Consider the following 27,112-nt stretch of genomic DNA (forward strand, 5'->3'; position numbering starts at 1 on the left):
TTTGACTTTTTTGTTGCAATTTGACAACTTGGAACTTTTGAAGGGTTGCAATGAAAAAGCCACTCAAATAGAATATCCTGTTTGCCTTGTTTTAATGCAACCCGGACTGCCTGCAGCAGTCTAGACACTTGGAAATGCAGTTCTGAGTCAGCAAAGCAAATAAAACAACAACAAAACAAGATGCACTTCCTCCAGTTCAGGGATTGCTCCCTGATTAACAGAGGGAGGAGACACAGAGAGGAGGGGTTCTAGACACTCTCCAGCAGTGCTTACAGTTTAGATTACAATACCTCAGGGCTGTTAGCTGCTGTGGGTTTGCCTGTGAAATGCACCCTGATTAATAGAGGGAGGAGACACAGAGAGGAGGGGTTCTAGACACTCTCCAGCAGTGCTTACCTGAGGGCTTTGCTTGGTTATCTCAGAGTACAACACCTCAGGTTTGTTATGTGCCTGAGAAATAGAGAGGATACTACATGAAAATGATCCGAGTTTGAAAATCGGTCCATTGTTTTTGTTAGCGTTCATCCAGTATAGAAATTAACAATAACATGTTTAGTAAAGAAATGTATTGGGGAGCAGACCCATTCAGGGTATCTTTATTAACATGTTGTACACAGCTCCAGATGACAAGTTATACAGTATGTACTAGGCTAGGGGACTCAGCAGATCAATTTGTCAATACTTATTTTAGAGAACAAGATGTCAGGGTAGGGGTGAAAGGGAAGAACAAAAGGAACATCACCCAGGACCTTATAAACAGTGCTGGCCAGGCAGCAAAAAGAAGGGAGGTCATGATAGTTGGGACTCCATATTGAGAAACACAGCAAGTTCAGTTTGCAGTCTGGACCCTCTCACTACAATAGTGTGCTGCCTTCCAGGATCCTCTGTCATGCACATCACTTAGAATGTGGACAGGCTCCTAGAATGAACAGGAGACAACCGGGTAGTAGTTGTCCACATTAGTACAAACAACATTGGTAGAGACAGGCCAAGATCTCTGCAAAACAAATTCAGAGCTAGGAAGGAAATTAAAAGACAAGACCAAAACTGTGGTATTTTCTGGGATACTGCCGGCACATTGCAAATGACCATATGGACAGCTGGAAATACAAAATCAAAATGCATGGCTGAAATCGTGGTGCACACAGGAAGGCTTCACCTTTCTTGAACATTTGAGCGCATTCTACAACAAGGACTATATATATAGGCAGGACGGAATGCACTTAAACAAAAAGGGAACCAATCTACTCGGAGAAAGGATCCTTGAGGAGGTCCAGAAGCATTTAAACTAGAAAGGAAGGGGGGAGAAAACAAAACAGAAGCCATTAAATGTATTTATCTAAATGCTATTAGTCTCAGAAACAAAATGTTAGAACTTGAAGATACTGCACTAACAAGTAACTACGATGTGATAGGTGTTACAGAAACTTGGTTGTCTGAGAGTGATGGAGACAAACATAATATTAGTGGGTACACACTGTATGGGAAAGACAGGCAGGACAGAAGAGGCGGAGGGGTAGCGCTATACATAAGAAATAGTCTTGAAGCCCAGGTGTTAAATCAGGACAAAGAAAACAACGCCGAATCAATATGGGTCAGAATAATGGACAAAAATTCAAAGGGCATAATAATAGGAGCATGCTATGGACTGCCAAATTCAGGCACAAAGCAAATCTGTTATACAATGACATTAGAAATGTGTGTAGCAAAGGAGAAGCCATACTAATGGGGGATTTCAACTTCCCCCATATAAAGTGGGAAATCCCGGTGGGGAGCACGACAGACGAAATTGAAATAGTGGAAATGACAAATGACTGCTTCCTAACGCAATTTGTTAAGGCACCGACTAGAAGGGAGGCCTTGATTTAGTCTTTTCAAATAACAAAGACAGAATAACTAAAATAGAGGTCACAGAACCATTGGCAAACTCAGACCACAACATTTAAGTGCTTTTTAAAACCCCAAAAATAATGACTAAAGCTAAGGTTTACAATTGTAGGAAGGCAAACTATGAAGGTATGAAACAGAGACTAACAGAAGTAAATTGGAATAAAATAGAGAAAACATCCACAGAAAAGGGATGGCTGTTCTTTTAAAAATGTAGTACTAGAGGCACAAAACAATTACATCCCAAAGGTAGACAAATCTAAATCTAAAACAAAATGTTTTAATAGATCGATTAAAAAACATATTCACAGAAAAAAGGCACTGTACAGAGCGTTTGAAAGGGACCAAGAACAAAGTACACAGAACACAGAACCAACTCCCCAGTAATGTTGTTGAAGCTGACACCCTGGGATCTTCAAGAAGATGCTTGATGAGATTCTGGGATCAATAAGCTACTAACAACCAAACGAGCAAGATGGGCTGAATGACATCCTCAAGTTTGTAAACTGTCTTATGTTCTTATGTTCTCAGTATTTAAACACTCAGCAAAGCACATTCATTCATTCTAATTCATTCAAAACCAAAACAGCATTTGCTCCAGTGCAAAGTTTGCACCACTTCAAATAAAACAAAGAATTAAAAAATAAATGCGTCCTTTCTAAGTAGAATGACCCTGTAACTCTGTCCTAAATCCTCACAGCATGATGAGTGAGATTCATTTCCAATTCAGGGGCAGGAGTGGAGCTGAATCCCAGGGCTCTCCAGTTCATTCTGAAAGAATGGTCTGTCTCCTTCAGTTTGACATGCTCCCCTTCTCAGTGTCTCTGGATTCAGGCTGGCTCTCATTCCTGGGGACCCCCTCCATTTACTGCAGGGTGAGAGAGAGACAAGGAATGAGACAGCTCTCCACACACTCAAACAAGCAGTGGAGAGGTGAGGGACTGGGAGGGAGGGAGACTGGCTTCAGTGTGAATACGCTGATGTCTTTTTAGGGTGCCTGACTGACTGAAGCTCTTCCAACATTCAGTACAGTGATACAGCTTCTCTCCAGTGTGAATTCGCTGGTGTCTTTTTAGACTTCCTAACCGATTGAAGCTCGCCCCACATTCAATACAGTGATACGGCTTCTCTCCAGTGTGAATTCGCACGTGTGTTTTTAGGTGTCCTAACTGACTGAATCTCTCTCCACACTCAGTACAGTGATACGGCTTCTCTCCAGTGTGAACTCGCAGGTGGTTTTTTAGGCTTCCTGTGTCAATGAAACTTTTCCTACATTCAGTACAGTGATATGGCTTCTCTCCAGTGTGAACTCGTTGGTGTCTTTTTAGGTTTCCTAACTGACTGAAGCTCTCCCCACATTCAGCACAGTGGTGTGGCTTCTCTCCAGTGTGAATTCTCTGGTGCTTTTTTAGGTTTCCTGACTCACTGAAGCTCCTCCCACATTCAGTACATTGATGTGGTATCTTTGGCCAGAATATGTTTTCTGAATTTTTAAACAACAAGTCAATAGACTTGTCTTTAATGTGGACAGGCTCCAGTTCAGTGTCTTCTTTAATGTGGACAGGCTCCAGTTCAGTCATTTCTTCTTTAATGTGGACAGGCTCCAGTTCAGTCTCTTCTTTAATGTGGACAGGCTCCAGTTCAGTCTCTTCTTTAATGTGGACAGGTTCTAGTTCAGTCTCTTCTTCTTTAATGTGGACAGGCTCCAGTTCAGTCTCTTCTTTAATGTGGACAGGCTCCAGTTCAGTCTCCTCTTCTTTAATGTGGACAGGCTCCAGTTCAGTCTCTTCTTCTTTAATGTGGACAGGCTCCAGTTCAGTCTCTTCTTCTTTAATGTGGACAGTCTCCAGTTCAGTCTCTTCTTTAATGTTGACAGGCTGCAGTTCAGTCTCTTCTTTCATGTGGACGGGCTCCAGTTCAGGCATCTCCTGTTTAATGCAGACAGGTACCAATTCCAGAACCTCCTCCTGTTTAATGTAAACAGACTCCATCTTTGTTCCTTGGCTTCCACCAGGATAAGGCAGATCTGAAAACAGAAAATGAAATGAAGCATTACGATCTGTTCTCTATCGGTGTGTTTACACTTACAACTCAGAACTGAACTGGATTAGGTTCGATCAGATTCAAGGATTCTACTTCAAGGTGGTTGTTCTGTACCAATTAAGATTTCATTAGAAATGGAGCGGAGAAATGAAAACATGCATATCAGACATTTAAAGAAACAGGTGTTATTGTCTACATTTACACATCAGCCTGACAACTCGTCTTACATGGAAATGTAAACAATAACTCCCATGTATTTTCTTACCCATGAAATGTATTCCATGGACACAGAGAAAGCTGGCAGGAGGCAGTGTTCAGCTCTACAGCCCCACAGTTGTGGAATGATCTGCCTCGATTTGCTGCTTTTAAATACAGATTAGACACATTTTTATAATTTAGCAGATGCATTTTAAAAGGGAACATTAACATCCTATTGTATACTGCTTATTTGTATTGATGTATTTTACACTGTTGATTTGTATCCCTGCTTTTTAAAGTAATTTATTAAATGACTTGTTTAACTGCTTCACTGCACGTCATTTAAGGGGGGTGTGACAGGGTGGACGAGTGGTGATGTCAGGCCAGAAGCAGGAAGGGAAAAACTCTGACACCAAGCAGCACTGCAGTTCAAAACAAAGAGACGGTGTGCGCCGTTTATTCAAATAATAAAAATATAAATAAAAGATTTTAACAAAAAGACTTGCTCACAGAGCGAAAAGAAAAGTTTAAACAAAAATAATCACAAGCACAAAAAAGCAAACAAAAACCCAGGTCAGGCTCGGCATAGCCTTCACTGATCCTGTATTTACTTTTAAGTTTCGTTTCGCTCTCGCTCCTAACACCCACTCAGGCGCAGGACGTTCGGGCTCCTCCCACTCAGGCGCAGGACGTTCGGGCTCCTCCCACTCCAGGTCCGTGTCCTGGAAGACCTCCAGGCAGTGGTGCTCCTCATGCCCGTACTGCATGCAGTTGGTGCACCACTCCTCTCCGCTTCCTTCTCCTCACCTCTGTCTGGGTATCTTCCTCCTGACATATGGGGAAGGTGCCAGGGGACACGTGCCATGGCTCCCCACAATTAAAGCACCACTCCTCCCCCCACAGGCAGGTAAGGCAGACTTGCTGTGGCTGTTGCTGCTGCAGCGGCTGCTGTCTCCTTTCTATCCTCCTTTTTCCTCCCATCCTTCTTCCTCACTCTCCTTTTCTCCACAAATATTAGAAAACAAAACAAAAAAAAACAAAAAAAACTGCAGTACCCTCTTCTGACCTGAGTCCAGGAGGTGCTGGTGATCCCATGCTGGACACCACATGTGACGGGGTGGACGAGTCGTGACGTCAGGCCAGAAGCAAGAAGGAAAAACACTGACACCAGGCAGTACTGCAGGCAAAAAGACGCTGCGCGCCGTTTATTCAAATACAAAAATAAATAATAAGGTTTAACCCTTAGCTGCCGACGGGCTCTAATTTCGATGACAAAATACGTCATATCTCAGCCGTCCAGCTAGCAATTTTGTTTTTTTAAAGTGTGGGTTATAGCCATGACTACGGGGCTTGTCATGATACCACTGGTTTATGGCTTGGGTGGGCATATAATATTTTGATTACACAGACGAGTCTCTGCCGGCGCCATTGTGACTGAGTGCACAGCAGTCGAAGCTCTGTATCTCCGGTTTTACAATCCCAAGAGTGCTAACCTACATATCATCTAAACGGTAAGTACTTGGGCTAATTAGTCGTATTGTTGTTGTGGTTTTTTCAACTTTATATTCGTTTTTTTTGTGCTGAGTAGATCTGCAGTTTTTTTTTTTTCTCATTGTGTCTTGTGTGTGCGCGCTTGCTGGGCAGGGCTAACTTTGACTGCTGACAAGAGTAACTACTATACCAACATGATGTTTTTTTTTTGTTTTTTTTTTAAAACATCTTTCTTACAGTTAGTTTCACATACGTTTTTATTTTAGACTTGTTTTTCCATTTTTTGAACTTGTTTCTGCTCAGAAGAGAAGGCAAAACTAATAGGTCTATCGCATGTGATGCAAAGTTAGGCGTTTGTGTACGTCTGTGTTAGCTATTATTTTTTCTAGTCGATTCATTGCACTTTGTAACACAATTTTTGTTCCTGGGTAGTAAGTGTTATTTCCTAATTGCTTATGCCTCAAAAGTATAGAAAATGGCTATTATTCCCCACAAACTTTGCTTTTGTGACCAGGACAGTGATAATTTGAAATTTACCTATTTCCAATGATAAAACGGGCGAATTTGTGTCTTTTTGTTCACATAAAGTCAGAAAAAAACAACATATGAATCCAAATTAACATGTATTTATACTAAAGTAATACAAAAATGACTACAAAAGATTTAGAAGTGAGTAGTTTTTTGAGATTTACGATTATACTGTAAATCACTTTCACGAATCAGCCCCCAAATGTAGTCTCCCATCATGTTCTCGATATTTCAATTCATTGAAATCCTTGGAAAATTATCCAGCTACAATATGCTCTAAGTTTTTTTATATAACACTTGGAAAGAGGTTGAAATTGACAATTTTAAAAATATTTATTATTTTTCATATTTCGATAATTTTTTGGGAGGTGTAGCTCAAATGGAAAAAAAAATCTACTGAATGCCTTTCTGTAGGTGTATTGGGTTTTAATTTCTGATTTAAGGTTCCAAATTACAAGCGTTTAAACAGAAAGTGTTCATATTTATGACAGAATATGGTCAGAATATGGTCATTCCCCGTAGGCAGCATAGGGTTAAACAGAAAACACTTGCTCACAGAGCAAAATAAAAGGTTTAAACAAAACAAAATCACGAACACAAAAACAATAAATGATCCAGGTCAGGCTGGGCAGTAGCCTTCACTGATCCTGTATTTTCTTTTAAGTTTCGTTTCTCTCTCGCTCTCTCCGCTCTCGCTCCTAACACCCACACCGAGTGCAGCGAGCTGCAGGCTTTTATGCAGGGGACCATCTCCCGATTAGCAACAAATGAATCACTTAATTTCTACCTTCTCCTCCCTCCCTCCTCCTCCCTTATCTCCCCTGATGACTTTGCCTCCTTCTTCTCTTCTAAAATCTGATATCCGCAAACTCTTTAACACCTCTCCCTGCCCCGCAACCCCTCCTGCTCCAACCCCTACACCCACTACATCCCCTACTAACTCGCCCTCCTTCTCCACCTTCTTGCCCCTCTCAGACTCTGACCTCTCCTTCCTGCTCCAGGGTTACAAACCCACCACGTGTGCCTTGGACCCCCTCCCCTCTCACCTCTTTCAAGCTGCTGCTCCTGCTCTACTCCCCTTCATCTCCTCCCTCCTCAACACCTCTCTACTTTCTGGTATCTTTTCCTCTGCCTTTAAAAAAGCCTACCCTCGACCCCACCTACCTCCAGAGCTACCGTCCTGTCTCCCTCCTACCCTTCCTCTCCAAAACCCTTGAGCGGACTGTACACCGCCAGCTCTCTGCTTTCCTGTCCAACCACTCTCTGCTTGACCCTCTCCAATCTGGCTTCCGCTCTGCTCACTCCACTGAAACCGCCCTCCTGTCTGTCACCAACTCACTTAAGTGTGCCCGAGCTGTCTCTCTCTCCTCTGTCCTAATTCTCCTCGACCTCTCTGCTGCCTTTGACACTGTTGATCACTCTATTCTACTATCATCTCTTGCTGACCTGGGGATCTCTGGCACTGCTCTGGCCTGGTTCTCCTCCTACCTCTCCAACCACACTTACCAGGTAACCTGGCGTGGAGCAACCTCCACACCTCACCCTCTCTTAACTGGAGTCCCCCAAGGGTCAGTCTTGGGTCCTCTCCTGTTCTCTCTCTACACCCGCTCCCTGGGCCCCCTCATCGCATCCTATGGTTTCTCATACCATTTCTATGCTGATGATGCTCAGATTTTCCTCTCCTTCCCCACCTCTGACTCCACTATCTCCTCCCGTATCTCTACCTGTCTGTCTGCTATTTCCTCCTGGATGCACTCGCATCACCTCAAACTCAACCTCTCTAAATCTGACCTCCTTTTCTTTCCCTCCTCCTCCCCCTCCTCTGATCTCTCTGTTCCTCTGGAATCTACCACACTCTCTCCCTCTTCCTCCGCTAAGAACCTTGGAGTCACCCTGGACCCCTGCCTCTCTCATTCCCAGCACATCTCCACTCTGGCACGCACTTGCCGATTCTTCCTGAGCAACATCTGAAGAATCCGACCCTTCCTCACTAACTATGCTACCCAGCTCCTGGTCCAGGCCCTGGTACTCTCCCGCCTCGACTACTGCAACTCCCTCCTGGCTGGCCTCCCTGCGGCCACCACTATTATCTGCTGTATTATTGAATTGTGGTTTGTCACACTTAAACAAAAGTTATTGTATTTCTTGCTCTTATTGTATTACTTGTATTGTAACACTTGAAATGTATTTGCTTACGATTGTAAGTCGCCCTGGATGAGGGTGTCTGCTAAGAAAAAAATAAATAAATAAATAAATAAATAAATAAATAAATAAATAAATAAATAAATAAATAAACTTAATTCGGGAGATGGCCACCTTCTGCACAAGGTTTTTTTTTTTTTATTTCCTGTGGCTGGGGCTACCCATCCATGCTACTAAACAAAATAACAAAATACATGGCTACGCCATCATATTTAAATACAAAACAATAACACAACCCAGGGCACTTCGCTGTCATATTTACAAAACAATAAATACAAAAACAATACCCATGGCGCTTCACCATCATATAAATACAATAACAACCAAACAATACATTGCACCGGGGCGGAGAGCAAGACCTTGTTCTAAAAATAAAGAAATAAAATACATGTACAGGGCTCCTTGCCCAGTTACAGGGGGATTTTGGCATCTTATCTTTTACTGTTTCTCCAAATTGTTTTGTATGTTTGTGACAAAGATGACAGAGGTTGAGACTCAGAGACAGTTTGGAAAGTTCAAAATAAAGCTTTTTAATAAACAAAAATACAATATAAACAAGCACAAGGGCCAAACAAAAAGGTTCAAAACACAAAATACACACAAAACAAAACTTACAAAATAAGGCTTCCAGGCTGGGCGTTGCCTTCACTGGATTCAAAAACAAAAAACCACAGCACACTCAAAACCACTTCCTCCCTCTCCTTCTAGAACTCCCCCAAATGGGAGGCTGAGGCCTCCTTTTATGCCAGGTGGCTGAATCCTTAATTGAATGATTAATTGTTTGATTGCTCCCACCTGACGCAGGGAGGAGAATTTAACTCCACCCCTGCCAGTATTTCCAAAGGCAGAGCCCTGCTCTGCCACAATGTTATTAATTGTTTTTTATAGTTATCTGTAAAGCACTTTGAGGTGATTTATCGTGAAAGGCGCTATATAAGAAATAAAGATTGATTGATTGATTGACTGCACAGGCAGGTTATTATTATTATTATTATTATTTATTTCTTAGCAGACGCCCTTATCCAGGGCGACTTACAATCGTAAGCAAAAACATTTCAAGCGTTACAATACAAGTAATACAATAAGAGCAAGAAATACAATAACTTTTGTTCAAGTAAAGTACAAGTTTGACAAACCACAATTCAATAATACAGCAGATTTCCACAGGGACACTGGATTTACTTTCTTCAATTAATTGAAGCTATAGCAACTCTGAAGCCATTAAAATAACTGTATATGATAACACGATCATAATTTTAAAATACAACATTATGTGAGTGTGTGTGTATTGTGGTAGAGTAGGTGTTCCTGACCTTAATTTGGAGTCTTTAGCACACTGGGGGTGGAGAGACATCTACTCCATCTTGGTGAGGGTGACTAAAAGAGGCAGCCATATTGGGAAGGTAATTGGGGGTAATTGTTAAATTAGCTAGGGGGTAATTATTAGCTAATTGAAACAACTGTGCCCACTTAGCCCCTGCAAAAAAAGAAATGGAAACCTTGTAGACAGAGGAGAGTGAGGCTAAGATCTTGCTCATTTGGTGGTTAGTAGCTTATTGATCCCAGAATCTCATCAAGCAGCTTCTTGAAGGATCCCAGGGTGTCAGCTTCAACAACATGACTGGGGAGTCGGTTCCAGACCCTCACAATTCTCTGTGTAAAAAAATGCCTCCTACTTTCTGTTCTGAATGCCCCTTTAGGTCTACAGTAGCTCCAAACCTAAAGTTCCTGATTGTACCACTAAATAAACCTGCAGGTTTCAGTGGGTCTTAACTCAGAGCTCAATTGTCTATTTGAGACCCAATTGCACTGTCATCAGAATCGATTTGGCGAATATGTTAATGATGGGGCAGGTGTTCTATAACAGGGCAGGACAGATCTTCAGAATACCATTTCAGTGCAGGATTTTTTTTTAAGTCTTCGCTCCATCTATGCGCCACATCTGAGTAATTAGATTACCTTTGTGCCGTGTCTACAAAATAACAATTACCATTATGATAAACATTATAGATTTCAATTTATAGATACGATGCAAACAAGTCTGACATCAAATCTTGTAAAATGATGCTCTTGAGATTGAGGCTCTGAATTTAAGGAGTGCAACCCCAGCAGAGCTATTGAATACCGAGGCTCTGAATTTGAGGAGCACGACCCCAGCAGAGCTAAGAACATAAGAACTTAAGAACATAAGAAAGTTTACAAATGAGAGGAGGCCATTCAGCCCATCTTGCTCGTTTGGTTGTTAGTAGCTTATTGATCCCATAATCTCATCAAGCAGCTTCTTGAAGGATCCCAGGGTGTCAGCTTCAACAACATTACTGGGGAGTTGGTTCCAGACCCTCACAATTCTGTGAGGGTCTGGAACCAGTTCACAATTCCAGACCTTCACAATTCTCTTATGTTCTTATGTTCTAATATCGAGGCTCTGAATTTGAGGAGTGCGACCCCAGCAGAGCTATTGAATATTGGTTTACATCTGGTGGTCCCAAGCATGTGAGGGGACAGGAAAGACATCTTTCTTTGGGACTCTCTTGGTGCATGAGGGCTGATGTACTTTCAGTCTTTATTTATTTATTTATTTTTGCCAAGAACACAAGTTAGATGGGCTCAGTTCTGCCACGTATGTTTGGATTGGATTACTTTATCTTTAATTTCATGAAACAGAAATGGTTATTAATCACTAATTGATTGATTGTGTTCACTCAAATAAAAACTAAATCCTACAAGTTATATTCTACTTGTTTGTGTTTTTTTGTAAATTATGTTTATTAATTTCAAAGAAAATACAATACAGTAAATATTAAATGCATTAAAATTATAATAATAATAAATATTGCATTCAGTTAAGTTCATATTGGTCAACCCTTCACATTACAATTCATAGCAATATAGAGTTAATATAAATACAGTATACATACGAAGGTAGTAACATGGGTTATTCATGGATGTCAGTGTTAGTAAGATTAGTGGATGTCATACACCATATGTTTTAACAGCCTCATATAGTAAAAGCGGATCTGATTCTAATCTGTCTTTCTGTACTGTTGAATGATGCGTGGCAAGGCAGTTTAGTTTAGTTAGACAGGTTTATATTTTATTAACAGGAACGTCATCGCTCCAGTCTAAAGCATAACAACCAACGAGTCTCTCCATACCCGTATGTATCCAGTATAAAGTACAGTGTCCTACACATTATTTTTAGAGGAGGTAGACTGGCTTTACCTCCTCTACGCTCCCCTGCCTCCACAGCCCGCTCCTTCTCCACCCTCGCCCCGCAGTGGTGGAATGACCTTCCTACAGATGTCAGGACTGCCCAGTCCCTGACCACATTCCGGCTCCTCTTCAAGACTCACCTCTTCAGAAAGCACCTGTAGAACTTGTACTGTGATACTTGAATTGTATTTGCTTACGATTGTAAGTCGCCCTGAATAAGGGCGTCTGCTAAGAAATAAATAATAATAATAATAATAAATAATAATAATAATAATAATATACATTACAAACTAAGTAGGACCTGCGTTATTAAAGTATTCTATTCCCTTCTTTAGTTAGTGCTCTCTTGAGCACAATGCATCCATACCACTAGTGATCATACCTGAAGAGCAAACAGATCAAATTGCCATATTAATACACAGAGAGATTTCCTACTAAATGTACTTTTTTTAAAACATTTTGATCATGCCAGTATTTACATCAAATCAGGTAACTCAGCTATAGAAATAGTTCCAGGTAACTGTATGTACGGCTACATAACTCTATTAGTCCATATATTTGGGGTTTGGCTTGGAGATTGGCTGAGTTGGACTTTGTGCAATGACTGCACTTTGTACTTTAGTTGTAAATTGTGCTTGCTCTTGTTCAGGCATGCTGTGGTTTTGCTGTGCTTGCTCTTGTTCAGGCATGCTGTGGTTTTGCTGTGCTTGCTCTTGTTCAGGCATGCTTTGGTTTTGCTGTGCTTGCTCTTGTTCAGGCATGCTTTGGTTTTGCTGTGAAGTGTCTACTTGCTCTGCAGTGTCTGAGGTAGGTATGATGTGTCTTCCTTTTCTCCTGTATTCCTTTCCTTCAGTTTCAATGATGTATGACCTGGGCTCCTTGCAGGTTGTCTTTACGATTCCCAATCGGTTGTATCTCTGTGGAGTTTGTAGTCTAACTACTTGCCTGTCTTTCAGTGGTTTCAGAGGCTTACTTTATTTGTCGTAGTGTAGCTTTTGTCTCCGATGTTTCTTGGTCAGTTCCGCTTTCACTGTGGAGGTATTCTTAGAGGAGGGCTTGAGAAGACTATTGTTAATGGGTAAAGCTGTATGTGTTCTTGACATTAAACGTTGTGCTGGTGAACCTAAAGTTAAATCACAAGGCACACTGCGAAGATTGAGAAGGTTGAGAAACGCTTCCATCTCTTTTAGACTTTTCCAAGAGTTGTTTCACACTGCGAACAGCTCGTTCTGCCAGATCATTCGCTTGTGGGTATTCAGGGCTGCTGGTGGTATGTTCAAAGTCCCAAGTTTCAGCAAACTCTTTGAAGCGCTGGCTTGTGAATTGAGTTCCATTATCAGAGATTACTTTGTGAGGTGTGCCATGTAATGAAAAGTGTCGCTTCAATTTATTGATTGTTGTGTGAGATGTAAGATCACGGAGTGCATCTATATCGAACCATCCCGAGTACGAGTCGACCAGCACAAGGTAGACTGTTCCATTAAAAAATGTCTGTTGCCACTGTGGACCAAGGCAGATCTGGCACAGGGTGTAATTTCAATGGTTCTTTCTGTTGGTGTGGTTTTGAGTTGTTGCAGGCACTGCAAGTAGATGTTAGTCTATCAATGTCCCACTGATGGCCAGAAGACAACATCTCGAGCTCTGCGTTTCGTTGCTTTTGTACCGGGATGTCCTCTGTCTAGTATTGAGATGTATTCTGTTTGCAGTGATTTAGGTATGATTGTTCTGAGACCTTTCATAACAATATCGTTGAGCTCTTCGGGGGGCTCACGTGACACTTAAACTGAGTGGATGTGAAAGAGACAAGCTCTGCATAACCTGATCGTATTTTGCCACCATTTGACCCCCTCCTGTTCTACGTCGCCAGTAAGAAATACTAAACTTTCAGAAACAATGTCCCTGGATGAATATTGGGCGAATTCGACTGAGATGACCACAAAATCAACGAAGAAAAATTCCAAAACTATGAGTGCTACTCAACACGAAGAGGGACAAGATGGCGACCACTGTTGTGTACCTGAAGCCTTCATCTCGCAGATAGTTCAAAAGGATATTGCTGCTCTAGAAAGAGTGCAAAGAAGAGCAACCAAAATTATCCCGGGTTTAAAAGGCATGTCGTATGCAGACAGGCTAGAAGAATTGAATCTATTCAGTCTTGAACAAAGAAGACTACGCGGTGATCTGATTCAAGCATTCAAAATCCTAAAAGGCATTGACAATGTCGACCCAGGGGACTTTTTTGACCTGAAAAAAAAAACAAGGACCAGGGGTCACAAATGGAGATTAGATAAAGGGGCATTCAGAACAGAAAATAGGAGGCACTTTTTTACATAGAGAATTGTGAGGGTCTGGAACCAACTCCCTGGTAATGTTGTTGAAGCTGACACCCTGGGATCCTTCAAGAAGCTGCTTGATGAGATTCTGGGATCAATAACTTTGTTGGTTTCACCCTCAGTATCCAACACTAGCAAAGTGTTATTAATTTTGTTAAAACTGATTTCAATGAAATGCTCATGATTGTGTATGCTTCTGAGAGTCTCTATTTGTTTTTCAAGATCAGAAACCTTTTGCAATAGGGACTGAGTAAAAAAGCACTTTTTGCAAATAAAATGTTCCACAAATTGAAGAGCACTAACTGACAAATACATTTCACAGGACTTACAGCTTCATGCACACATATCAGAACCCCATGATGAGAGGCGATAACAGATAGGGGAGGAGTTTAGAGAAACACAATAATAAAATATTCAGTTAAAACAAAATTCGATAGACAATACCAGATGCAGTTCAACTGTGGATCAGTCTATGTGAAACCAGCCGGTGATCAATACATTGTCAATACCTTTTAGAATTTTGAATGTTTGAATCAGATCACCGCGTAGTCTTCTTTGTTCAAGACTGAATACGTTCCATTCTGCATACGAGATGCCTTTTAAACCCGGGATAATTCTGGTTGCTCTTCTTTGCACTCTTTCTAGAACAGCAATATCCTTTTTGTAATGAGGTGACCAGAACTGAACGCAATATTCTAGGTGAGGTCTTACTAATACCACAGCGTGATCGCAGAAGCGTATGTGTAGAGGGACCTGAGAATATATATATAGTTGAAAGGCAAGAGTTGAATGAGGATTGGGTGACCGCTAGAAAAGGTAGGAAGAGGAGACGGATAAGTAGTCAAAATACAGAAGAGATCAAATGATCTAAGAGATTCCAAGCACTGAGCAACACTGGCGATGCGTTGACTGGAAATAGGGGGGAGGTCCTGTTAGTAGGCGACTCAATTATTCGCCACATTGACAGTGATTTTAGCCGTAAAGACCCTATAAACAGAACTGTTAGCTGCATACCTGGAGCAAGGACATTGAATCAAGAGTGTGACAATTATTAAATAATCAGAAAAAAGAATCTGTGGTCATTGTACACATAGGTGCAAATGACATAATAAATAGGACATCCGAAATTCTAAAAGAGGACTACTGATCATTAACAAAACAACTAAAATGGTCAGGATGCAGAATTATTCTGTCAGGTCTATTACCTGTTATTGGTTGTGAGGATAAAAAATTCAGCAGAATTAGAGATGTAAATGCGTGGCTAGCTGGCTGGTGTGCTCAAGAGGGTCTGGGTTTTATAAATAACTGGTACTGTTTCTGGAGAAGAAATAGATTTTATAAGAAGGATGGACTTCATCTAAAAAAATCAGGGGCAAGCAGGTTAGCTGCCAATATTGAGAACCACCTTGCAAAGTATTTAAACTAGGCACTGGGGGAGGGGGGCCTAAAGAGATATGCAAGATTGAGGTTATAGCTTCCTGCCACCCCGCTTCCCAGTGAGTCATCATAGAGGTGTGTGTTACAGTAATCTTACTCAAATTCCTATTATCCCTGCTCAATCACTTGCACTAGATGGGACTGTTCTACGTTTATGCTTATTTAACCCTTTGCGGTCTTATGTCGGACCAGGTCCGACATTACAATTTTCCCTTTCCAGTCCGACATCATCAAAAAGATGTAAAACACAGGTCTCTAGTCGTTTTTTCTCCGGAAAAAGCTGAGAAAACCATTCAATGGCCGAGTGAGACCAATAGGAGCCGAGAGAAGCCGAAAAAAAGGGGCGGATCTGAGTAATACACATAGCCCCGGCACCACAGAGATAACACAGACACAAACAAACAGGATAGCTGCTTCTGCATCCAGCGCTCAAAGAATATCACAGACATTTTCAGAGCTTTTTGATATGTTATAGTATTAACATAATAACTTGGATTGCATTATTGAGGAGTTTGGTGATAAAATGAGTGATCAGGAGATGATTTATCGGTATGCACGACTATGAAGAGGAATGTGAAAAATACAGCGAACAAGTGTTGGGCAGGGCTGGAGATGCAGTACTGAGTGTCCTGTTGATATGCATTGCGTTTTAAACCGGTTTTACTGTGAAAAAAATACTTTTAAAACAGGGTGTCTAAAATAAACTTAGCGTGTGAAAATAATTTGGACCTGACGCGCTGAATAAATGGACCGCAAAGGGTTAATGTCAGGTCTCTATCTAATAAGGCTCCATTAATTAGTGATTTTATTCAGGATTACGGGATTGATATTTTATCATTAACTGAAACTTGGCTTGAACCTAATGACAATGTCTCACTGATTGAGGCTTCCACCCCTTAGTATTCTTTTTTTCAGAAAGTTTGCTCTACTGGGCAGGGAGGTGGACTTGCTGCTATTTTCTATAGTTAACATAGAATTAATCAGGTTACTGTCCCAGGTTATACATCTTTTGAAGTGTTAACATTAACACTAAATAGTGCACTACCTGTTCATATTGTAATGATCCATCGACCACCTAAGTCAAACCCATTATTTTTAGCTGAATTTAGTGACTTGCTATCTTCATTGATAGTCCATTATGATAGGATTCTCCTACTTGGTGATTTTAACCTACATGTTGATACAGAAATTGACTCCACTTCTGTAGAATTTATGAGGCTACTGGATTCCTTAGATTATATCCAGCATGTAAAAGGTCTCACACACAATCGTGGCTATACTCTAGACCTGGTAATCTCTCGTGGTATAGTTGTTAAAAATGTATTAACTACAGATCTCACCATTTCTGACCACCTTGCTATTCTTTTTGAGGTCAGCATACCAGTAACTACAAAATCCATGGAACGTACACTTACATCTCGGGACATTCATTCCTGGTAAATTTTCTGATATACTGAGTTTATTATCAATCCCGGAGGGCTTATCTGTAGATGAGATGGTGAATACCTACAACTCCTCATTGATTGGTATCGTAGATGTTGTAGCGCCAGTCATAACTCAAGAGGGTTGCATATCTCTTTAGGCTTTTTTAAAAAAAGCTCACCGTAGTTTAATGATGCTACTCACAAATTGAAATATGAGGGTCGGAAATTAGAACAGAGATAGCATATTCTCTTGACCCCATTCCGAAAAAATTATTAAAAAATGCTCTTGTAGAGTTATTATTAGACACATTTTAAAAATTATAAATAGTTCTCTTTCTTCTGGTATTGTTCCCTCAGCACTTAAGGTAGCTATAGTAAAGCCAATGCTCAAGAAACACAACTTGGATCCTAAACTCATTAATAACTACAGGCTCATCTCCAATCTTCCATTCTTAGACAAGGTTTTAGAGAGCAACCCTCAACTTGCATTTCAAGTACGTTTTTTTAAACTCTTAATGGTATATCTGAGAAATTTCAGTCTAGATTTCGTGCTGCACATAGTACAGAGACAGCCCTTGTCAAAGTTGTAAATGACCCACTGATAAGCTCTGACTTGGGCTTTCCATCAGTTCTAATTCTCCTTGATCTAAGTGCTGCTTTTGACACCGTAGACCACTCGATCTTATTAAATTGGCTCAAATACTTAGTGGGACTGTCTGGCCTTGTCTTATCCTGGTCTTACATATCTGATAGATATCAATTTGTCTCTATTGGGGAGGAAAAATCAGCATTGACCGAAGTTGATTGTGGTGTTCCACAAGGTTCAATTCTGGGTCCATTGCTATTTTCATTATATATGTTACCACTGGACGATATCATCAGAAACATGGTGTCTTCCACTGCTATGCGGATGACACCCAGCTGTATTTGTCTTTAAAACCTGGTGATACTTCTGTCAGGGTGTTATTTGCTGCTTGCCTTGCTGATATCAAGTGCTGGATGTCTCAAAACCTCCTAATGTTGAATTCAGGTAAAACAGAGGTTATGTTTGTAGGCTCCCATAACCAACTAAAAAATGTAAGATTGCATGAGTTTGACCCTAGCAGTCATTTATCAAATCCTAAAACTGAAATAAAAAATATGGGGGTTCTCTTTGATCCTGATTTATCATTTGAGTCTCATATTAAGGAAGTTTCTAAAGTATCCTTCTATCACTTGAGAAACAGCCAAACTGAGACCTATTATCTCCTTCTCTGACGCCGAGAGACTAACACATGCCTTTGTTTCTTCAAGAATTGATTACTGTAATGCACTCCTCTCTGGCATCCCAAAACGTGCGGAGTCCCGCTTACAGCTTGTTCAGAATACCGCTGCTAAAATTTAGACTAAAACCAAAAAAAAATGAGCATATCACCCGTTTTAGCATCCTTGCACTGGCTCCCTGTTCAATACAGAATTGATTTTAAAATCTTATTATTGACCTATAATGCCTTGAATGGAGCAGCACCTAGCTATTTGCAAGTATGTCTGAAATCGCACTCTTAGATCACAAGAAGTGGGGCTGGGGGGGGCTCCCGAGTGGCGCATCCAGTAAAAGCACTTGCGTAGAGTGCAGGATGCGCCCTATAGTCTGGACGTCGCGAGTTCGAGTCCAGGCTCCAGGCTCCCAGGGGTGGTAGCGGTGAGCTTCGGAGGACAGCGTGTGTTCGTCTTCACCCTCCCGAGTCAGCGCAGGGGTGGTAGCGGTGAGCTGAGCATAATAAAATAATTGGCCATTCCAAATTGGGAGAAAATAATAAAAATAATTGGCAACGACTAAATTTATAAAAAAAATAAAAAAAAAGTGGGGCTGCTCATTGTTCCCAGGGTCAATAAAATCAATACGGGAGGTAGGGCTTTTTCATTTAGAGCGCCTAAACTATGGAATGCTCTACCTCCATGTGTTAGGGAAGCTGGGTCTGTGGGTATTTAAGTCCAAACTTAAAACACATTTTTATAAAATGGCATTTTTATCTTGGTGGTTTTAATGCAACATAATTGCTAGCTTTTAATGTGTGGATGCAACAGCATGGGAGAAGTACAGTCGTAGAAAAGTACAGAGCAGTTAGAAGCAGTAAGGGGAAATGACATCTTTAATTGCTTTAATCAGAAAACACTGCAGCTTAAAGTCTAACAGCTGCGTGTCTTTTTCTGATAACGAGCTGAAACTCTGAGCAGCTGATTCAAATTCGCTGCCTTTCTGAGACACAGGGGAGGGGCAGAGCCAGCAGCAAACAGAAAACAAACAAAAGCCAGCCAGTGTGTGGATGCGACAGCGTGAGAGAAGTACAGTCATGGAAAAGTACAGAGCAGTTAGAAGCAGTTTGAAAGCACGTTGACAGCTGCAGAAGCTAAACTAAACTTCAAAAAAAAAAAATCAACACAACAACATGGTCTTCAAGCCAGTAATCTGTGACACCTGCATGATGCACCCCTATTATTTGTTTATTTAGCAGACGCCTTTATCCAAGGCGACTTACAGAGACTAGGGTGTGTGAACTATGCATCAGCTGCAGAGTCACTTAAGACTACATTTCACCCGAAAGACGGAGCAACAAGGAGGTGAAGTGACTTGCTCAGGGTCACACAATGAGTCAGTGGCTGAGGTGGGATTTGAACCAGGGACCTCCTAGTTACAAGCCCTTTTCTTTAACCACTGAACACAGCCTCCTCTAACCCCTAGCAGACTGAAAGCCACCAGGGAGATGGAAGAGGGTCAAAACAGCTGGGTTCAGATAGGCAGAATCAGGGAAAAAAAGAAACTTAGTCAAACACAACCACCAGAAATCCAGACACCCAACAAATTTGAGCCACTTCAAAACCAACATCAAGAGAACGAAAGGAACAACATCCAGGACCTTATAAACATGCTGACCAGGCAGCAAAAAGAAGGGAGGTCATGATTGTCGGGGACTCCATATTGAGAAACACAGCAAGTTCAGTTCGCAGTCTGGACCCCCTTACTACAACAGTGTGCTGCCTTCCAGGAGCCTCAGTCAAGCACATCACTGAGAATGTGGACAGGCTCCTAGAATGAACAGGAGACGACCCGGTAGTAGTCGTCCACATTGGTACAAACAACATTGGAAGAGACAGGCCAAGATCCCTGCAAAACAAATTCAGAGAGCTAGGAAGGAAATTAAAAGACAAAACCAAAACTGTGGCATTTTCTGGGATACTGCCAGCACCTTACAAAGGACCATATGGACAGCTGGAAATACAAAATCAAAATGCATGGCTGAAATCGTGGTGTACACAGGAAGGTTTCATCTTTCTTGAACATTGGAGCACATTCTACAAGGACTATCTATACAGGTGGGACGGACTCACTTAAACAAAAAGAGAACCAATCTACTCGGAGAAAGGATCCTTGAGGAGGTCCAGAAGCATTTAAACTAGAAAGGAAGTGGGGGGGGGGGGGAAGAGAAGGGAGACCACATCAAAACAAGGGCAACAACTCATCCATTAAATGTATTTATCTAAATCAGTGGTTCTCAATCCGCGGCCCAATCAGCACACAGCTGCGGCCCATGTGATCTTCTCGACGCAGTTTGTTAGAGCGGAGCAGTTGAGTAGACGAGAGGGAAAATGGATCGGTTTGTTGTTCGCGGAGGGAAACGATCTTGCGTGGCTTCAGAAAGCAATGAAAATAAAAAGGCAGAAAGAAGCATCGCAGTTTGGCTGTAGAAGGCAGAAAGGTACAAGATGACTGGAAATGTTTGCAGTTAGAGAAAGAGACAGGAAGCCATTTTGTTTATTATGTCATACGGTCCTCACTGTGTAAAAAGGCACTTTGAGACAAAGCATCAAGACCTTCAAACTAAATATGCAGAGAAATCTGAAGATAGAAAGTTAAAAATTCATCATCTTGAGAAATCGCTAAACAATGAGCAGAAAGTGTTGCGTGCCACATTTACTGAAGCAGATGCTGTGACACTTGCATCGTACAAAATTTCTTGGATGCTTGCCAAACACGGGAAACGATTTAGTGATGGGGAGATAGTAAAAGAATGCTTTTTAGAGTCCGTGGACTGACTCTTTAATGATTTGAGAAACAAAAACAAAGTCATAAGAAGGATAGAAAATCTGCAGCTAAGCAATGACAAAGTATGTCGGCGCATAATGATGAATCAACCGATATAGGAGACGTGGCCCAGCTTTGCATTTGGATTCGATGCATTGATACAGTCAACTTTGAAATTACAGAAGACTTCCTTTAGCTGCAGTCACTGCACGATCGCACGCGTGGTGAGGATATATACATTGCTGTTCGCTAAGCATGTGGTGAAATTAATGTTCCGCTAAATTCAGTTGTTTCTGTAACAACAGATGGAGCTCCGTGTATGACTGGTAAACATCAGGGACTAGTTGCTGAAATGACAAGGGAGCAGCCAAATCTGTTGTCATTTCACTGTATTGTGCATCAACAGGCTCTCTGCAGCAAGTTAGGAGATGGTCGCATGAAGGGAATAATGGACACAGGAAGAATATAGCTCAGGAAGAATCGGCAAGTGCGTGCCAGAGTGGAGATGTGCTGGGAATAAGAGAGGCAGGGGTCCAGGGTGACTCCAAGGTTCTTAGCGGAGGAAGAGGGAGAGAGTGTGGTAGATTCCAGAGGAACAGAGATAGAGAGATCAGAGGAGGGGGAGGAGGAGGGAAAGAAAAGGAGGTCAGATTTAGAGAGGTTGAGTTTGAGGTGATGCGAGTGCATCCAGGAGGAAATAGCAGACAGACAGGTAGAGATACGGGAGGAGATGGTGGAGTCAGAGGTGGGGAAGGAGAGGAAAATCTGAGCATCATCAGCATAGAAATGGTATGAGAAACCATAGGATGCGATGAGGGGGCCCAGGGAGCGGGTGTAGAGAGAGAACAGGAGAGGACCCAAGACTGACCCTTGGGGGACTCCAGTTAAGAGTGGGTGAGGTGTGGAGGTTGCTCCACGCCAGGTTACCTGGTAAGTGCGGTTGGAGAGGTAGGAGGAGAACCAGGCCAGAGCAGTGCCAGAGATCCCCAGGTCAGCGAGAGATGATAGTAGAATAGAGTGATCAACAGTGTCAAAGGCAGCAGAGAGGTCGAGGAGAATTAGGACAGAGGAGAGAGAGGCAGCTCGGGCACACTTAAGTGAGTTGGTGACAGACAGGAGGGCGGTTTCAGTGGAGTGAGCAGAGCGGAAGCCAGATTGGAGAGGGTCAAGCAGAGAGTGGTTGGACAGGAAAGCAGAGAGCTGGCGGTGTACAGTCTGCTCGAGGGTTTTGGAGAGGAAGGGTAGGAGGGAGACAGGACGGTAGCTCTGGAGGGAGGTGGGGTCGAGGGTAGGTTTTTTGAGGAGGGGAGTGATAGAGGCTTTTTTGAAGGCAGAGGGAAAGATGCCAGAAAGTAGAGAGGTGTTGAGGAGTGAGGAGATGAAGGGGAGTAGAGCAGGAGCAGCAGCTTGAAAGAGGTGAGTGGGGAGGGGGTCCAAGGCACACGTGGTGGGTTTGTGACCCTGGAGCAGGGAGGAGAGGTCAGAGTCTGAGAGGGGCAAGAAGGTGGAGAAGGAGGGCGAGTTAGTAGGGGATGTAGTGGGTGTAGGGGTTGGAGCAGGAGGGGGTGCGGGGGAGGGAGAGGTGTTAAAGAGTTTGCGGATATCTGAGATTTTAGAAGAGAAGAAGGAGGCAAAGTCGTCAGGGGAGATAGAGGAGGGAGGAGGAGGGGGAGGGTTTAGGAGGGAGGAGAAGGTAGAGAATAGTTAACGTGGGTTGTTAGTGGAGGCTTCGATTACAGATTGGAAATAAGCACATTCAGCAGAGGAGAGAGTAGAGGAGAAGGAGGAGAGGAGAGTGCGGTAAAGGTCTAGGGCAGCAGGGAGTTTGGTTCTCTTCCATTTCTTTTCAGCAGATCGCAGTGTGATTCTTGCTGAGCGGAGCGCAGAGGAGAGCCAGGGATGGGGAGGGGAGGGGCGAGCAGGTCGGGAGGTGAGGGGACAGAGGGAGTCAAGGGAGGAGGTGAGGGAGGAGAAGAGGGTGGAGGTAGCAGAGTCTACGGAGAGTTGTGAAAAGGAGTCGATAGGAGGGAGGTGAGAGAGAGCAGTCGAGGCAAGGACAGAGGGGGAGAGAGAGCGGAGGTTACGGCGAGAGGTGACAGTGGGGGTAGGAGGAGCAGGGAGAGGGGAGAGAGACAGAGAAAAAGAGATGAAATAGTGATCAGAGAGGTCCAGGGGGGTGACAGAGAGGGTGGAGGGGCAGCAGGCCCTGGAGAAGGTGAAGTCCAGTTGACGGCCAGCTTTGTGGGTAGGAGGGGACGGAGAGAGACAGAAGTCGAAGGAGTGAAGGAGAGGGAGGATTCCAGCAGAGTGGCTGGGGTTGGGGAGATGGATGTTGAAGTCACCCAACAGAGGCATCTAAATAAGCTGAATTTGCAACTGCAGTGTGAAGGAAAAGCAACTGACGAGTTAATGTGCGCTGTTGCCAGTTTTAAGATCCAACTTGAACTGTACATCGCTTAGATGAAAGAAGGAGACCTTGCGCATTTACCAATGTTAAATGAAGCATGTGAAGGTGCTCTGGAAAGTGACAAAAGAGAAAAATGTGTTGCTACGGTACAGCAGCTGCAAGAAAAGTTTTCGTCACGTTTTGCTGATTTCATTAAAGTACAGTCTGCTGGTGCTTTTCTACAGGATCCTTACACCTTTCCCCATTTTACATCTTAAAGACCTTGCCACAACATTTTATGTTCCCAGGCATGAACAGGAACAAGAAGAGCTGTCAGATTTGCAGGGACAGGGAGCAACTTACGCAGCACAGCATGCAAGTTCTGTCCAGGACATATGGAGATGTGTTGCTGGACAAAATGTGCATCTTTTGAGTGCCAAAATACAGTCTATGTTTGGATGGACTTACGTTTGTGAACGTACATTCTCAGCCATGTGCCAGATTAAGTCCCGCTATCGCGCTTGCTTGACTGATGCAAACCTTCATGCACAGCTGCAGTGTGCTGTCACCCATCTTCAACCAGACTGTGAAGCAATTACTGCTTCAAACAAAGGAAGTTGCCAGACCAAATTAATTTTAACAGTTATATTTTTTACTTATTTTGCTCATTTAAAATGAAAGGTATTATATTGATCTGTATGGCATTGCTATCAGATAACAGATACAAAACATATTTTTTATAGATATACAGGTAGTATATTGTGTGGGTGCGGCTCACATAACACATATATAGCTGCATATGCGGCCCACAAATGGAAATAGGTTGAGAACCACTGATCTAAATGCTAGAAGTCTCAGAAACAAAATGTTAGAACTTGAAGCTACTGCACTAACAAGTAACTACGATGTGATAGGTGTTACAGAAACTTGGTTGTCTGAGAGTGATGGAGACGAATATAATATTAGTGGGTACACATTGTATAGGAAAGACAGGCAGGACAGAAGAGGTGGAGGGGTAGCGCTATACATAAGAAATAGTCTTGAAGTCCAGGTGTTAAATCTGGACGAAGAAAACAACGTTGAATCAATATGGGTCAGAATAATGGACAAAAATTCAAAGGGCATAATAATATGAGCAAGTTATAAACTGCCAAATTCAGACGCTGAGCAAAATAATGTTATACAATGACATTCGAAATGCGTGTAGAAAAGGAGAAGCATTACTAATGGGGGATTTCAACTTCATATAAAATGGGAAAACCCGGTGGGGAGCACAATAGACAAAACTGAAATGGTGGAAATGACAAATGACTGCATCCTAATGCAATATGTCAAGGCATCGACCAGAGGGGAAGCATGCCTTGATTTAGTCTTTTCAAATAACGAAGACAGAATAACTAAAACAGAGGTCAGAGAGCCATTGGCAAACTCAGACCATAACATGGTCTCATTTGAAGTGATTTTTAAAACCCAAAAATTAATGATTAAAGCTAAGGTTTACAATTTTAGAAAAACAAACTATGAAGGTATGAAACAGAGACTAACAGAAGTAGATTGGAGTAAAATAGAGAAAACATCCACAGAAAAAGGATGGTTGTTTTTTAAAAATGTAATTACATCCCAAAAGTAGACAAATCTAAACCTAAAACAAAATGGCCAAAATGGTTTAATAGAACAATTAAAAAAAATATTCAGCGAAAAAAGGCACTTTACAGAGCGTTTAAAAAGGACCAAAAACAAAGTACACAGAAAGAGTACTTGGAACTGCAAACACAAGTCAAAAAGGAAGTTAGAAAGGCCAAGAGAGAGATAGAAATCAATACTGCTAAGGGGGCTAAAACCAATTCCAAAATATTTTCCAATATTATAACAGCAAGAGAACATTCAAAGAGGAGGTTAAATGTCTAAGCGACACAAATGGCAAAATCATAGATGAAGAAAAAAATAGCAAATATATTAAATGATTACTTTTCACAGGTTTTTACAAAGGAGGACACAGACATGCCCCACATGTGGACCTGTTTCTATTCAGTTTTAAATAACTTTAGTATAATAGAGGCAGAAGTGTTAAAGGGACTAGGAGCTCTTAAAATAAACAAATCCCCTGGGCTGGATGAGATCCTCCCAATAGTACTCAAAGAAATGAAAGAAGTTATTTACAAACCGCTAACCAAGATCATGCAACAGTCTCTTGACACAGGGGTTGTACTGACAGACTGGAAAATAGCAAACGTAATACCGATCCACAAAAAGGGAGACAAAACCAAACCAGGTAACTACAGACCAATAAGCCTGACTTCTATTATATGTGAACTTATGGAAACTATAATAAGATCCAAAATTGAATATTACCTATATGGGAACAATATCCTGGGAGACAGCCAGCATGGTTTTAGGAAAGGGAGATCGTGTCTAACTAACCTGCTTGATTTTTTTGAGGATGCAACATCCACAATGGATAATTGCAAAGCATACAACATGGTTTATTTAGATTTCCAGAAAGCTTTTGACAAAGTCCCACATAAAAGATTAATTCTCAAACTGAACGAAGTAGGGATTCAAGGAAATTCATGTACTGATTAGAGGAGAAACCTCAAAATGGAGTGAGGTAACCAGTGGTGTACCACAGGGATCAGTAGTAGGTCCTCTGCTACTCCTAATCTACATTAATGATTTTGATTCTGGTATAGTAGGCAAACTTACAAACTAAGTAGTTTTGGTCAGATGACAACAGAAAGAAAACAACCACTTGTTATCATCTGCAATCAATACCCCCGATGTTTAACATTTAAATTATGACGGTGTTATTATATACAGTTATTTGAACTGCTTCAGGAGTTACTACAGTTTCAATGAATTGAAAAAAACAAAGTCCAGTTTTTCTCCGTGTGGAAATGTGGTAACCTTACTCGACACACAGCACGTTGCGATCGTATAAGAAAGCAGCGGTCATTGTGGTGGTGTTGTTGTTGTTATTATTGACCACCCCGATGCACGTACAGTACAGGACCGGACAGTTTAGCAGAATGCAGTTCATGTACCGAGTTACAAACGGGACGGCGCTGCACAGAGCGGAACAAACTGTGCGATTCAAATCTCCTGTAGCACTACAGACGGGCCGCCGATAGTCTGATTAACCCAACATGAATATAAATAGGATCCGAAGTCAGTCTGATTCAAAGAGCACTCAGAGTGACGTCACCGGAGAGTCTGCGAGCAGGTTTCTAATAATGAAAGCGCCTGTGTCTGCTCGAGTCTCGCATCAAACTCGCCGTCCTCTATATAATATAAACACATTACACACCCCGCTACCACACACGGGGTTTCCAGCGGATGCAGTGAATGCAATTCCAATAACTCACCGCTCTCTTTCTCTTTCTCTTTCTCTTTCTCTGTCTTCTATTTTTCTGTTTTCTCGTGTCGTTTATACCAAGCAACCCAAACAACGGAACTTCCGGTTCCGACCGTGCGCGGATCTATACATTCCTCCCATCTGGTGAAACCAGAGCGAACATGTTAACTACTTGTTTGTTTAACACATTCGTCGAGTAAAATAAAACACTCATTTGTACGCAGTGTTAAAACTGAGAGAAACCAAACTGTTATATAGTATTGAGTGAGCAAGTTAAGAAAGGAGGGGTAAAAATGGAACTGAAAAGAAAGTGTCAAGCTTTTGTACAGGAGTATGGAGGCGTTATGTATATATACAGATGGATCAACGGCATATTATATCCCAGAATTAGATATCTGTAAAATAGCGAGGATATCAGACCATTTATCGGTATATGTTGCTGAAATTGTAGCTATACTATTTGCAATAGTTAAATAGCTGAAATAAAGCCTAAAAAAGCAGTCATATTTTCAGATTCATTAAGTGTTCTTATTGCATTAAAAGGGGAGTTTAATG

General features: G+C 41.9%; 1 protein-coding gene across 1 annotated transcript; it reads right to left on the reverse strand.

Moving 5' to 3' along the window:
- Positions 1-2,147: 2,147 nt before the first annotated feature.
- On the reverse strand, positions 2,148-26,754 carry LOC131723392 (zinc finger protein 664-like). The gene is made up of 2 exons (XM_059017132.1): positions 26,568-26,754; positions 2,148-3,913 (listed from the first exon to the last, which is right to left on the reverse strand). The coding sequence occupies exon 2, from the start codon at positions 3,876-3,878 to the stop codon at positions 2,802-2,804; it is 1,077 nt and encodes a 358-aa protein (XP_058873115.1). The 5' UTR covers positions 3,879-3,913; positions 26,568-26,754; the 3' UTR covers positions 2,148-2,801.
- Positions 26,755-27,112: the final 358 nt, after the last annotated feature.

This window comes from Acipenser ruthenus, chromosome 55 (assembly GCF_902713425.1).
Source record: "Acipenser ruthenus chromosome 55, fAciRut3.2 maternal haplotype, whole genome shotgun sequence".
In the NCBI taxonomy this organism is placed as follows: Eukaryota; Metazoa; Chordata; class Actinopteri; order Acipenseriformes; family Acipenseridae; genus Acipenser; species Acipenser ruthenus.